We start from the raw sequence: 15,116 nt of genomic DNA, 5'->3' as shown, positions 1-15,116 counted from the left end.
AGTGGGTACAAACACAACATGCTAAAGGAAATAACGAGCAGTACTGCAACGATGCAATCTATAACTGTATATGCAGGGTTTCAGCTGACATCATCACTGTGAAACAAAACTTTATGAGAGGACTTCTAGAGAATAAATTGATCTACAACATTAGAATTTTCTTTGCAGTTGTTGTGAGAGATTACTCTCTTCAATTATAACAACATGAAATTTAATCGGCCAGGGCCTTTAGGAGCTATTGGACAGTTTCTATAAAAAAAAAAAAAAAACAAGCCTATAATGCTGTCTTTTAGCAAGATGAAGCAACATCTCACACCCACCACAGTGTTACATCCCTTTTGGACATCCAATATCTTGGCAAGTGGATAGAGTGAATTAGTTTTACAGTCTAGCCTGCAAGGTCACTGACTTTCAGCTACTACATATATTTTTTTCCTCTGGGAATATGTAAGGGAAAGGTTTATTTACGCCCATTCCTGGCAAAAAAACTTGGATGACCTATAGAATCACATACTCAGGGCAGTTGAATTGACTGATCATAAGTTGTTGGTATCAGAATGGCAAGAAATCTTGTATCATTTTGACATGTGCCATATGACACATGGTGCACATCTAAGCAAGATAAAAACTTTTTCAAGCAATGCAGTTTCATCTTATCCTTAATAATTTTGGTACAGTGAATGTTTCTGATCTTTCACGTCATGTTGACTTACCCTGTATTTGAATTAGTTGCTAAATTCATCTTGTTTTTGTTTTTAATCAAAATATCGAAAATAAGAAATCCTATGCCATAAAGTTATCACGAAGCTTAATGGTGTAAAAATTTTGTGCAATGTATCATTCTTTTGTTTTCATATTGTTTCATTTCAGGAAGGAAATATATTGGCAGCAATTTTTGAGAAATTTGTAGCATTAATGATCCTCTATTTTGTGGTCTCCATCATCAATTCATTCGCTCAGAGTTATCACAAGAGACTTCATAAGAAGGCACGTGGAGTAAAGAAATCAACAGATTGATGCAGCCGTGTTTTCTAGATGCCATGACATTACCTGATTATGTTAGTGGCTTTGGAAGAAATTTGGATCTGCCACTTTAAAAAAATGTTGAGTTTCTATCCTGTAAGTGTGGTCTCTTGAATTAAATTGTCCCATTCACTTATCAGTATACTGTACAGGTGTTGTGACTATTTTCTTGCAAGGTTTTGAACAGAGCTATTTTTTTTCACAAACAGAAATGTTATGTTTTATTTAGGATGTACATTTCCTAAGTTTGTACTTAATATCTTTAAATTGGGTGTATATTACCTTTTCTGGTATAATGCCCAACTATCAAATGGGTTTATATTACCTTTTCTGGTATGATGCCCAAGTATCATAAATTTTGCAGGATATTGTGTTCTGTTTGCAGATTCCACTTTTACTGTATTTGTACCCTTCTAAGCAGATCTTTTAATTCTATTATGGATCTATGTAAAATTTTCGGGCTGTGACACACATCCCCCATTTAATGTTGTTCTCAAATTATATAGGACCTACTGCTCTATGTAGAGAATAGAGAGAGGTGGTTTTAATATAAAATGGAAAGAATAATGTTTCTTTATCTCATGTTGCCTTAGAGTCCCAATCCATAAAATTACAAGGATTTGTATGCTGGATCACACTTATACAGTAATCGTCTGTTATTACTAAATTATTCATATAACATTATCACTCTTCAGAAAAATGGATTATCATTTTCAAGGGCATGCATTTGTAATTTTTGTTAGTACATTCCCATTTAGTTACTTTTAGAGTATATATAAAAATGTCATATTTTTTATAGGGTAAATACTAGACTGTTTTCAACTAAGTATTAAAATGTTCTAAGATGTCCTTGCACATTGTACCTTAGCCATCATTTTATTTCTGTTACTTTATAGAAGTTGCTTGTAAAGCATAAAGATCCATTATGATTTAATTGCAAGTTCCTTCATAAAATATGAATGCCCTTCTTGTTAATATGAAATAATACATTGGTACACCAGAATAATTTTTATATAGTTAGGAGAGCAGGTCATTTTAGAGACGAGTCCATTTATCTTTGAGTGAGATTGTATCTAATGGAATGTATAACAGCGAGAAATGTTAATCTCATTGTTATGCATTTGTGAATATTCGTGTGCCGAAAGTTATGTTAAAAGTAGTCTGGAATATAATTCACGTACTCTTGTGTATAAATCTTCGAGCTGTAACCGAAATGTGTATTAATACTGGAAGCAGATGCAATTATATACTTAATTTTCCAATATTATCCAAATAGATGTTGTTGGTGGAGAAAAGTAACTTTTCATATTATCAGATTAGAAGGGCCAAATACAGTACAATAAGACTGCATTTTCTCTCCAAATTTATAATTTTATTTACAAAATAATAAAATAATTTAAGTAGTGTTAATGAAGGTGGCTTTGTCACACTTGCTCAAGAGTTTGTCTTTAATTGGCCATTTTGATCCATTGCATTTTATACCACAAAAGTGTGTACTGTTCCTTCTGTGTACCCTAAACATTCTAATAGTGATGAAGTACAACACAGTCCACAATGTTTGTCTCCAATAAGATACAAAATTTGGTAAGAAAATGCAGTACGGCAGTAATTTTATATTGTGGTGCTATGCCTTGGATTTATTTAAAGCCTACATAAAACATCTCAGAACTAGATGTTGCTGTGCAGTATAAAGCACCCAAGAAGTCCCATATCCTGTGCTTGTTATCCTCAGGGAACATTTAGCTTGAATTACTTTGTGTCACCTAAAAATAGGCTGGAAAGCATAGAAATAAAAGTACACATAACGGAGATTATCAAAAGAGTAAAATGAGAAAAGGAAATGTCATGAGTAATGTGCAATTGAGCTCACATGTACAATTCTTACAAAATAAGTGATTATTTAAATACCCATATAATTGTTTGTAGTACAGGAAATTGTTTTTGTTATATCCTATAAGCAATGAATCTACCCATTCCCTTATTAATTCCATAGTCTTAATAAAAATGTTTAAAATAGATAATGCAACCCATCCAAAAGGGATAATTGTTATTTTTTTTTATTTTGTTTTGCATATGCCTATATAGGAATATTAGATTAGCTTTGTATTGTATAAAAAAATCAGTGCCCTTGGATGGAGTGATATATTTATGAGCATTTGTATATGCCACACTGGTAATGGGGTGCCTTTATTTTTAGCAATTTGTATTGTTCTTGTGTGATGTTGATTTTCTTATCATATTTCTTAAAACCAACAAGTGTTTCCAGTGTGTTATTATCACAGGTTTGTTTTCCCATTCCACTGATACATTTTTTTAAAACAATGTGCACATTGTTTGAAAGCATGTAAGATGATCGGAGCACAGTACTTCAGTATGTTTTTGTCCCACCTACCAACCCCCTCACGTCCCTTTCTACCTTTTCGTACCTCAGAAATGGTGTGTTTGAAGGAAGTAGGTATTAATTTAACTTAAGCAAGTATATCCAGTCATTGCTTTATGCAGGAAAAAATTGTTTTTGATATGATCTTATATATGTAAAATGCAAGTTTAGATTGGACATGAATTAACAATAGTCAAATGTGCAATTTCATGAACTTCCATATACTGTAGTTCCTTTCGGGAAAGTGTGCCATCAAAAAATTTTCAATATGGTTATTATATGTATCGAAATACAATGGTATTGCAGGGCGTTGGGTGGTTATTTCTCATAGCATAAGTTACTGAAAAAAAAATCTATGTGATGTCATTCAAGTGTCCAGTTTCCTATTGCTCATGCAGATGTCCTCTTTGAGACTGTATTTTGATAATACTGTACTAGGAATATTTCAGCAACTGGAAAATGGCAGTATGTTGGCTAATAGATATAGTTTTCATGAATTGAATGGATTTGTTTTTAAATAAACATAACTATTAGTGGTAAGAATTAATTGTGAAGTGCCCTAAAATTTTGTGCTTTTAAATTTAGTAACCATAGAAAGAAAAGAAGTCAATAGATATCTTGCAGACTGAAAAGAAAAGATGACCATTAAGACTTCATATTTTATATCTTCGTCCAGAGTGCTAACAAAATAACTTTCACTCTGTTTACCAAATCATTAAGTTAATGGAATAATTGCATTTAATTAAAATTATCATCATAGGACACGTTATTGTTGCAGTATTATTTTAAATTTAAAAAATCCCATGCACCTATTTTTCAAGTTTATTTTTAAATACAGTGTGAAAGACAGTTGGTGTTCAGAATTATAGATTGACGAATTAGTGGAGCTCTTGTTTGAAGTTAGGCCTAAGTGATTATTGGAATATTAAAAATAAAAGACAAAAAAAAATGTGCTACACAAGAATGTTACGTCTTAGAAACAATTTCTGTGTATTAAATGTTCGGCAAACTTTTTTATTATTATTATTTCATATTTCGTTAAGTTTATTTGCATATATTACTTTGTCTGTGTGCACTTGATTTTATAATTATGACTTAGAAATAGGATTAAATTAGTTACATTTATTTGTAAAATTCATTTGAGTTGACAAAGTTTGATAAGACCACTAAAATTCTACACATTAGTGACATGCTTGTTGTGCCAAATTGCATATATTATTGAATAAAATGGCAAAGCTATGTATTTACATTACATTAAATATAAATTTAGTAGAATTTTCAGTTTTATATGAGTAGTGCATAATTGATTTGCTGCTAAATGTCGCATAAAGAAAGAATGAAGGTCAGGAATTGCTTCAGTGGGGAATACACTACTTTTTTTTTATCTTAAATGTTAGGCAGCTCTTGATTATTTAGAATAATGAACAAATTAAAATGTGACGTAAATCGTAAACGTACATGGAGGATATCACCATATCTTTAAATAATAATGTACTGTTAGATACTTCCTGTATCCACAGATCATTAAATGTCTGTCCAGTTACCTTCAGATAGGCAGTAAAAATTACTTAGAAATCCAGACAACATTGCCCATAATAAAAAAATTGTATTATTGTCTCAACATAAGGTTAAATGCAATGTTCAATTTAATTTGATCTTTCCTCCTACATTTTAGCCCCAAAATCTTTGAATATATTTATGATATACTGTCAGATACCGAAGAAAATATAATTCATATTTATGATGCATTCACTATAGTATTACTATGTACTTTTATATACTATTTTTACTTGGAATTTGGTGGATAATACTGAATTATGTGACTTCACTATTTCCAGATATATCATTCATGTAATTTCACTCAGTCTCAAGTTGTAATGTGATGGAAGTGGATTTACTGACCATTTTTTGGGAAGTTCAAAATGGGACTGTGAAATTCTGACAGTTTAAAAATTGAGAGTCTAAATTTGAGCACAGATTTATAAAAAGTATTACAGTTATATGTAAACTTTTAATTTAGACTTTCAAGAATTAATTTTGATTCACACATAGGCCTACTTGATACTATTTAACAGTTTTGAAGTGAAGTTAGATTTTAGCACAGAGCGCAGAAGTATAACAATATAATTTGTAACAAAACTTACTCTCATAATTGGAATGTCACTTTGATTCACAAACATACTTGTCGTTAGATACAATTTTTTTGGCAGTTGTGGGCGATTTCAAAAAGTCGTGGAATTTTAAACAATTCTGTGAAAAATTAAACTTTGAGAGTATGTACTTTTAGATGGCAGATTTTGTTCATATGGGAGAAAATCCTTTCAACAGAAGCATTTGTTCCAGGAATAGAAAAAATAAACTGTGCCATTAGAGAGAGTTGATTGTGTCTGACATTATTTTCCTTAAAGTGAAGGAACATCTCCGTCCAACGTTTGTTGCTGGAACTGCAAGTTATTCCAAAAAGTTATTTTCTCTGGTGTGACTATCTAATCAAAGAGGAAAACTGATTAAACAGTCCTGTGTTATGTTCACTGTAAAAAAAATCCGTTTTGCAGCAAAATCACAACTTTTCTTCACATCAGACCATTTAGGAATACCTTTCATTGAAGACCACTGAAAATTACTTAAATCATTTAAATGTCCGGACCACTGTCCTAAATATTCTACAGTGGTTCTGTAGAATGATTCCACTACTTCTTCACCATCTTTTTAACTTGTTAAACCTTCTTCAAGTGGAAGAAACTTTGACATTTTGTCACAGATTTATTTTCAGTTCTTTCATAGCTTCCATAACCTCTGCTGCAGAAATCTGGTCACCTTCTATCTTCAGGACCACCTTGTAGAATGTACTAGCTTGTGTAAAAACAAAATTCAACTATACTTTCGAAAGTTGATCTTGGAAAAAACGTTCCAAAAGCACTGGACACTTTGGTCAAGGAAATAGGACTTCAGTCCTTGGTACATGTCAGGAATCATCTCCACTACTGGCATGAGTGCCAACCATCTGGTTTTACTATACCCAAGGATTTGCTTATAATTTATGAACACGAAGTCACAAAACTCCTTCAACTCTTCAATTCTTACTGTATAGATATAAAAATAAGAATACACCTCCATAATTACACTCTCAAGTCAGTAGGTAGACAACCACAAGTGGACTGTATTGCATTATGCACAATATGCGCACCACATCCTATTCCGAGTAATTCCCTGCCCAAAAATCTGTTCACTTTTCTAAAAGTATTATTCACTCCTTTTCGTGTTGCACCTCCAAAGTTACTGTTTGTGTTGTCCCCACAAAATCCAATAACCTTCCTTGTAAGATCATTCATCACAGCACTTCACTCAAATATTTCACAACGATGTCCGAGGTTTCACCAGGTAGAGACTGAAGTTCTAGCAGTTTCACTTCAACTCCAATGTAGCAATCATAAAATCGAATGATAGGAAATAACTTTATATTTCCGTGGTTCAGTGCATCAGTTGACAAAGAAAAACAGTGTGCATTCCCCAGTTGCCACATCACTTGTTGTTCGGAGAAAGGTGCAATTACTTCAGTAATAATTCGTTCATATTTTCTCCGAGCACATCTAAATTTGGGCTCAAAACATTTTTGAATCAGTTTCGAAGTGCAGTCATGTGAGCGAAAATTCTGGTTTTCTTTTACTGTATGAGAAGCCCATGCACCTTCAGAAGCTCCGATTTCTAATTCTTTGTTTGTAGATGTAGAACTCTTAAAAAACTTAACACTTTACTTGAATCTGCACTATTTTCAGTTGATTTGTGTTTAATAGATTGCAAATGTTTGGTTATGTCATATGCGCCACTATGTGGGGTGCTGAATGCTGCACCGCAAGTTTGACATTGAACATCACTTTCGGAAATAGTCTTTTTAGTAATTGAAGGATATTTTGTCTCCAAATTCTTATTAAATATACATTTACGTTTCGCCATTGTGAAGCATTCACAGAGAATGACTAAAAAGAAAACAATTACCAACTCAAATTTCTTAAATTGAATCGTGCTCCTAGACAGATGCAACAGAACTAAAACAAGAACTGGAAATAACTGACTTGTTTGTCAGCACTGTGGTATTTGGAAACGGGATCTCAATAATTGCGACAAAAATGTATGTCTTTCCCTAAAGCAGGATATTTAAGCATCCCCCGAGATTTTGAGGGAACAGCATGAGGGACATGCCTAAAAGCTGGACTGTCCTGCCTAATCCGAGATGTCTGGTCATTTTACACAAAATGAATCTTATTTTATCATATTAAATAGTAAATCGTACTGTTCAACACATGTTATATAAAAAAAAGATAATTTCCTTCTAAGTTTTCATAAGATTTGCATTCTGTTTTCAACTGAATAAATTTAAAGAACCAATGCATATGACATTGTGATAACGCTAATTGTTTCGTTCAGCATTCATGTGGGTCCACATGAAATAAGCTAAACATAGTCCTTTACTTCAAATTAGTTCATTGCAGCTAAATAATCATGGGTTGATTCTTTTTCTTTTTAATTATGGAATTTACACAAATTTCCAATTTGACAGTTGCACATCTTCAAATGAATAACTAAAAATTCATTAGTGGTCAAGGTCTTGTCTAACTTTATCAAGCTTTGCCAAAGGGACCTGAAAGTTAATTTCTTTAAGACATATTCCTAATGTGTTGTGGACAAGACGAAATCATCGAAATGAAATAATCATATCCGTCAGTATCTCTTAGTGTGTTGCACTTTCCAACAGTAGCTGTTTGCACACGTGCAGATATATAATAAACTGAAAGAACTGAATTATATATTGGTGGATCAAGCTTACACAAAACAAACTATGTAGTATTTATGATATGCTCATTTCTTTCCAAATAGGAACGAGGTTTCTTTGTGGGTGTGTAATATTCAAGACACCAACGTCAAGGAAAGTCAGTTCAGTGTAGTATGAATTTTGAGGAAGAGCTGTGTATGTTTTTATGACCCAAAATGTCAGAATGTTTGTTTTATACCTTTGCTAAAGTAGCTGTGCTACTTCCAATAAAATAAATAAAGAAACTGTTACTGTTTTACTATACATGTTTTCCAGCCATTTTATTTAACCAAACTTATTGAATACATAATTCATCTTCATTTTTAAATTTGAGGTATACCCTAGAAAACAAAATATCCAGATACATTCTTACTGAAGCTAAGATCATTACAATTAAAATAATCACTGTTTCGTACAGAAGATCTCTCACAAGCTGCATCTACACAGTTCAATTTTCCATGCACGTACACATGCAAGAATAGTGAAAGAATTAAGCTTAAAACGCATGTTCAGTTAAGACACATGAAGATTTTGTGTTCACATGGTGCACTGTTTTGAACATCATCTTCACTACGTAAATATATTAATATTAAATATCAATCTTGCATTCATTGCTTGAATGCATAAAGATGAAAGAAAAATTGAACCGTGTAGATGAACCTTAATATTCAGGAGTCTTGCACGATGTTCCTGACAATAAATAATTCCAGTCATAAAAAGCTCTTCGTGAATATAAATTTACAATTTCCTCATTCCAGGAAATGTAGTTAAAGCACAATATTTTGTGCCTAGCACATTCCAGTTTTAAATATATATATATTACATAAATGGAGTTAGAAGTCACTGGATGATACTATAAAAAAATTCAGTGCATGTATAATTATGCGGCAGACACAAGAAGTGTCACTATATTTGTCTACATCACTTCAGAAATTCATCGATATAAATGATCAGCGTGGATATTTGATGCTATTTCAGATTCCCATTTGTCACCATTGTTCAGTAACTTCTCCTTATTGTACAACAGTTCTTCATGTGTTTCTGTCGAGAATTCAAAATTGGGACCCTGAAAACAAATTATACTTTAATTTACTGCAAATAAGAGTCGATAAAGTGGAAGGTCAATATCTGTGATCATTAAACTTACTTCCACAATAGCATCAACTGGACATGCTTCTTGACAAAATCCACAGTAAATACACTTTGTCATATCAATATCATAGCGCGTTGTTCGTCTACTTCCATCAGCTCGCTCTTCAGCTTCTATAGTGATGGCCTGAAAACATTTTTTTATATATTTTTATACTCGCTAGTTTTTGTTTTTTATAGCTACACTGTATTTAAAATATGAAAAGCTAGGAACATCGTTGGTAATATTCCTTCTAGTCTATAGTCTATCCAATGTAAGACCCACTCTTAACATAAACAAATGTGTATCACTCAGCACTAGGGTCAGATGTTTATGACATGTCATTTTTTTTTTTTTCCTGGCTTTCAGTTCAGTCATAGTGTTGAATTAAACATGAATTAAACGTTTATGATTACTTTTATAGATGTTTATGTGTCATATATTTGCATATTTAGGTCATTTTCTCAATATTTGTCATATTGTACATATTTTACGTTTTAAAGTCATACTTAGGTTATTTTTGTGGACATGATCTTATATTCAGATACAATGAAATATGTTCGGTATTTTAAAATGTCTATATTCTGCTGAGAATTACCAATTCTGAGAATAAGTGCATTGCCAAGTGATATTTTGGTTTGACAGTCAATGGAATGTGGCCTTGCAGGAAACAATGAAGTACCGTATAGCTTATTGAAACCTGTCTAAACAAGTGTGCAGGGAGCTGTTTATCCCCTGTCCTTCACATTTCAGTAGAAATAAGAATTTTAAGTCTTTAGTGTTACAGTTACAGCAGTGATTTCCAAGTTTAAATTCAAACTTTTTCTTCACAATTAACATATTTAAAAGACTTTTTTTACGAACTATAGTAGTTTTATTTACCGACTTAGATGTATTTTATTTACCATTTTATGGTGTTCTTACTTATGGACAATTTCACATTACTATATGAGGCATTATCATGTATTATTGCTACGAAATAATTTGTATACCCAAGAGAAAATGAAAAGTGAAACACTCTTGCCTTCTGCCCTGAGTACTTTGGTCAAGAGCGGTTCTTATTTTGGACAGACTAATTATAGTTATTTACATTCTTAATGGGATATTATGACAACACTCTTAGGGCACAGACATGCCGAATATGCATTTTTGCTTGCCTTCAAGATTTACATTCATTCACTTATTATATTCCAGAGATCTTACATGAGCAATGAAGCTTTGAGATGTGGCACAAGTCAAAATTTTACAATATTAGAATTACAATTTTTACAGTTTTACAATTTTGTAATTTCCACAATTTTCTGCAATTTTTTACAATATTTTGGAGAGATGTAGTGAGATGAGGTGAGGTCCGAGGATTCGCCAAAAGATTACCCGGCATTTGCCTTTTCGTTGGGGAAAACCTCGGAAAAAACCCAACCAGGTAATCAGATCAAAGGGGTGAAATGAGGTGATGCCAAGGACTCGCCATTGCAGTAGAGGTCGATATAACGATGTAGATCAATAACTGATGAACGTATCAGAGAGGTTTATCCTTTCAATGTTCTGTATTATCTGACTGAGGTACTTTTCTCGATAATCTGTCAATTTATTTTTTGTGTAGCCTCTCGATAATCTGTCAATATTTTTTGTGTAGCCTATCTATTGTATGATTACTGTTATTATTTAACACACTGCACACAGGTTATGTGGGTGTCTTGACAATATGGTGGACGCAATAGAATGGCGGAAGATGCCACGTGACCTAAACCAATCAGGAGCAAGCTACAATGAAGAAGTCTTTCTTTCTACAGCAATGAAAACACTAACTTTCTTGTAATCACACTAGACCATCATTTAAACTACGAGGGTAAATTGTCACATGTATTGTTGCATTTAACCCTGTGTTTTTGTGTATCAATAATAATAATAATAATCTGTAGTGCTAACTACAGCCCGTGAAGGGCCCAGACCGACCAGCCGGTTGCTGGCCTCATGCCCACATACCGAAGCAGAGATGGACGATTATCTAACCAGAATGGAGGTATCGTGTGGTTAACATGATGATCCCACAGCCGTTAGCTGGCTTTTGCTACCTATTGTAGCTCCCTAAGTACATCACGATGCTGGGTGGACACCAGTCCCATACACTGGCCGGTATTTCATGAAAAAATTTCTTCCCCCATGAGAACTCGGACCAGCACAAGTCCTAGGCAATCCAGGTATCAAGTGTGATGTAAACCTCCATCACGAGCAATGATGCATCTTCGGCATATCAGTACCATTAGGATATGACACTGTAATTCATACTTGTTACAGTCCAAAGAAGGAATGTAGTTTTACTTTCTGATTTTCCAATCCATGTTCCACCACTTGTGCACCTCTAAAATGTTTTTATATCGAAAACTACTCCCTAAATATACAGCGTGTCCACTATGAACCTTTAACATTTTAAACACTTATGTTAAAGAAAAAAATTGTGCACAAATAATACTATGCCTGGAAATGGTGTAAAACTCACAAAGTTCTCAGTTCAGTGCACTTGAACATGGGCGCCTCTTGCAGCATGAAGAATGTTCAGTCTGGTACACGATTTCACGTCATGTGGCATGGAGCATATTTACAGTGACAAAGTGTGGCATTTCTTATGTGCTCTTTCAAATCTTCTGTTCTTAACTCTTGTAAGTAGCATACACTTTATCTTTGATGTATCCTCATCTGAAAACATTATGCACGATAAAAAGTTTTCGTCATCAGCAATGTGATCCAACATATTGATTGCAAATTATTCTCACTTTGGTCAGTCGTCGGGTTTGATTTTCTGAAAAAATCTATCTTGTAGACGTGAAAATGTAATCGTTTCTGAAGAATTTTATGTACCATTGACTCTTTCATTCTAAGTTCTCTTGATGCTTGTCTGATTGACTTCTTTCGAATGATCTCCGCACATTTTCAATAGCCCTTCCTGGATACCGGAATTCCCATCTCCATGTCCTTTTAACACACTATCGTTTGCCAAAAACTTACTACACCACTCATTGATAGTCCTAAATGTCAGTGGGTTCTTATTGTACTCATGATGGAAGTTCTTTGCACTTGAATAACTGATTTTGTCTCTGAACACCACCACACAACATGGGCACGCTCACTAGGAGTCGTCATTTTATAAATGATTCATTGTTGCTGCATTACTATGGCTCTGGCGTGTACTACGAAATTGCTACATAAACTTACGAGTCTGCGATTATTTTCCGACCAGAATCACAGCTGTACAACCTGACTTTCAAATGTTGGAGGTTCATGGTAGACACACTCTACTACTAGCACACCGAACATATTCAGAAGCACTATTGTAAATGCAACTTTGATTTTGGGATGCACTGAGTAGGCCTACTCAGCTGTTACGGCTATGTTCATAGTACTTTATTGGGAGTCATAAATGCAAAAATGTATTGTGTACGAACCATCAATATAGTGAAAGCTGCCAAGGTGATCTAGTGGTTAAAGGACTGGACTTATAATCCTGTGGATCTGGGTTTGGTCCCCAGCATACCCCCCAATTTATAACTTGTGCTGGGCAAGTCTGTGGTCCAAGTAACACGGGTTTTCTCCAGGAGCTCTGGTTCCCCTGTGGCATCCCAACAAATCTCCACCATCATCTCATCGCGTGGTGTAGTGTAAACAAGCCTCCTATGGCGCATCCTGGACAACGACCCTCGGCAAATTGGTCTACACATATGGGTGAATGACGAACAGTCAAGTATCAGTCATTAGTTAAAAAAAAGATAATGTTACAGATGTCTTGTGTAAGGACCAGAACTGTAGTGGCAGGAGCTCTCCTTGATAAGGTCAAGCACTGGGATTCTCATTGTGTCTGATGTATAAGTGTGATCAAGTCTCCCCAGATTTTCCTAGTGCACATGCATTATTAAATATATATGTAGCCTGTGTTCATTTTCACAATAACCTCGTTACTGGTACTGAAGGCTAGGTTCATGTCACATACCTGTGCTGGGCAAATAGCTTCACAAAGCTTACAAGCAATACATCGTTCCTCTCCTGAAGGATATCTTCTCAAAGCATGTTCGCCTCGAAATCGAGGACTCAAAGGACCTTTCTCAAATGGATAATTTATTGTGGCCGGTTCCTTAAAGATATGGCCTAAAGTAACACCAAGACCTAAAAGAAATAAAGATAGATACCGGTACTTCTTTGTATTCTAAATGATTTCTTTCAAAACTTGTCTCGATCTGTTTGTTACTATCGGTAATCTCGCACGTACCGATTACTTATTATAATTGCTGCAAAACCGGTTTGGTTACCAGTAGGCCTACTATATGAATAAAATTATGGGGAGTTATATCTCCCGCAATTAAGTTAATACTGTGTGGTAGGCTAGTCAACATTAGAGAGGTAAGTTGGCAGTGTTAAGTAGTGCATTATTACTATAAAGTGATAATAGTAACTACCTGGGTTGATTTCGCAACAGCAATAAAAATAAGTAGACCGAGTTGTGCTAGATTACCTAAGCACTGGTTCGGCCTGACTACTATATGTAGGGCCTACCTCTGAAGAGTTCAGACCAGAACATAGTCTGTGCCGCCCTGTCGGTAATATCCTTCATATCCATGCTTCGTTCTGCTGCATTAACATACTTATATGAATTTCGTGTGTGACACACTACCGAAAAATGTGTCATGGGCCTCAATAATTGCGGGGCTGCAAAAATAGAAGATAATAAGCTTCCTTAAAATTAATAACATACGTATAGACAACATGGATGCAGAAAACAATGATCCCATTTATTTGTTAAATAATCTAAACATAACAGCTGTAAGTAATGTTACATAACTGTAAACATAAGGATTGAGTGCAAAATATGTATTAATTTACCTATCTTGCTAATAGAATACAACTTCAACGCTGCCATGTTGAACAGATTGAGTACCAACCTTTGAACATTAAACAATAATTATATTATAATTAAATCAGTCAAGTTTCACAACCTGATAATCATACCAATGGTAATCAAGTAATCAACGATCATACAGATCGTATTCGTATCAGTGTTGCCAATGTAGAAACTAATAATAATAATAATAATAATAATAATAATAACTTCAGTTTACGGTTTCCTTCTTTCCCCTCTACTTGCCTCTACCAAAGACGTTTTATAGCTTAATCGCCTCTACCCTCACCACTCCTACCTTGTGCACACAAAATAAATACTATAATCAGTTTTTTTTTTTTTTTCCTAAAGATCGGCATGACATTTGCACTGCGATCAGAAAAACAATTTAATAGTACCCCTGATCACAATATAATCAGGGATATTACATAGCGTAGGAAGCCTGGTTTTTTTTCCCCCCTTATCTAGACTATATTCCCTTCATAAAAACCAACGAGTTAGAATTCTTACTCGTTGATAAAAACATAAATCTAAAAAAGTGGCAATTTATAAATTGCTGATTAGATCGGTGCTTTTGTATGCATCAACAGTATGGCGATATCCGTGCGTTTATTTTAAAGTGAAACGTGAAGTGCTGCAGTAAGACAGATGATGTGATAATCCATAATAGCAGATGGTCCCTTTCGTAAATCAAGGGGTTCGTGGATGTATACATATAAATATTCCTGTCCTTTAATTTACCCCATATGAAATGAAACAGCAGCTATTGTAAATGTAATTACATAAATTAAACGAACATTTCGTATTTTTTAAATTCAGTTTCTGTTTCTTGAAATCTGTAAACGGTATGTTTTGCTCAAAGGTTGACGACACTTTCATTGTCATT

At 34.0% G+C, this 15,116-nt stretch overlaps 2 protein-coding genes across 12 annotated transcripts in view; one reads left to right on the top strand and one right to left on the bottom strand.

Annotated features, from left to right (window-relative positions):
• Window positions 1–8,477, top strand: part of Tango5 (Transport and Golgi organization 5) — a 75,435-nt gene extending 66,958 nt beyond the window's left edge. For all 11 annotated transcript variants that reach the window (XM_069823920.1, XM_069823946.1, XM_069823966.1 and 8 more), the window contains one exon: window positions 871–8,477. In XM_069823920.1, the coding sequence (XP_069680021.1) occupies window positions 871–1,017 (147 nt within the window). In that variant the 3' untranslated portion in view covers window positions 1,018–8,477. The remainder of the gene's footprint in view (window positions 1–870) is intronic.
• On the bottom strand, window positions 8,462–14,991 carry ND-23 (NADH dehydrogenase (ubiquinone) 23 kDa subunit). The gene is made up of 6 exons (XM_069824004.1): window positions 14,972–14,991; window positions 14,215–14,273; window positions 13,888–14,040; window positions 13,328–13,500; window positions 9,361–9,489; window positions 8,462–9,279 (listed from the first exon to the last, which is right to left on the bottom strand). Exons 1-6 carry the CDS (start codon window positions 14,974–14,976, stop codon window positions 9,148–9,150), a joined length of 651 nt encoding a protein of 216 aa, XP_069680105.1. The 5' UTR covers window positions 14,977–14,991; the 3' UTR covers window positions 8,462–9,147.
• Between the last annotated feature and the right edge of the window lie 125 nt (window positions 14,992–15,116).

Source organism: Periplaneta americana, chromosome 1 (assembly GCF_040183065.1).
Source record: "Periplaneta americana isolate PAMFEO1 chromosome 1, P.americana_PAMFEO1_priV1, whole genome shotgun sequence".
NCBI lineage: Eukaryota > Metazoa > Arthropoda > Insecta > Blattodea > Blattidae > Periplaneta > Periplaneta americana.
The sequence above is the reverse complement of the archived record's forward strand: the minus strand, read 5'-3'. Positions and strand labels throughout refer to the sequence as shown.

Bases quoted from the DNA above. Each gene is read 5' to 3' on its own strand.
- ND-23 (XM_069824004.1), bottom strand. The intron at 13,501-13,887 runs GTAGGCCCTACA...TATTTCTTTTAG, and splicing joins CTGGTCTGAACTCTTCAGAG to GTCTTGGTGTTACTTTAGGC. The intron at 9,280-9,360 runs GTAAGTTTAATG...ATTTGTTTTCAG, and splicing joins CAGTTGATGCTATTGTGGAA to GGTCCCAATTTTGAATTCTC.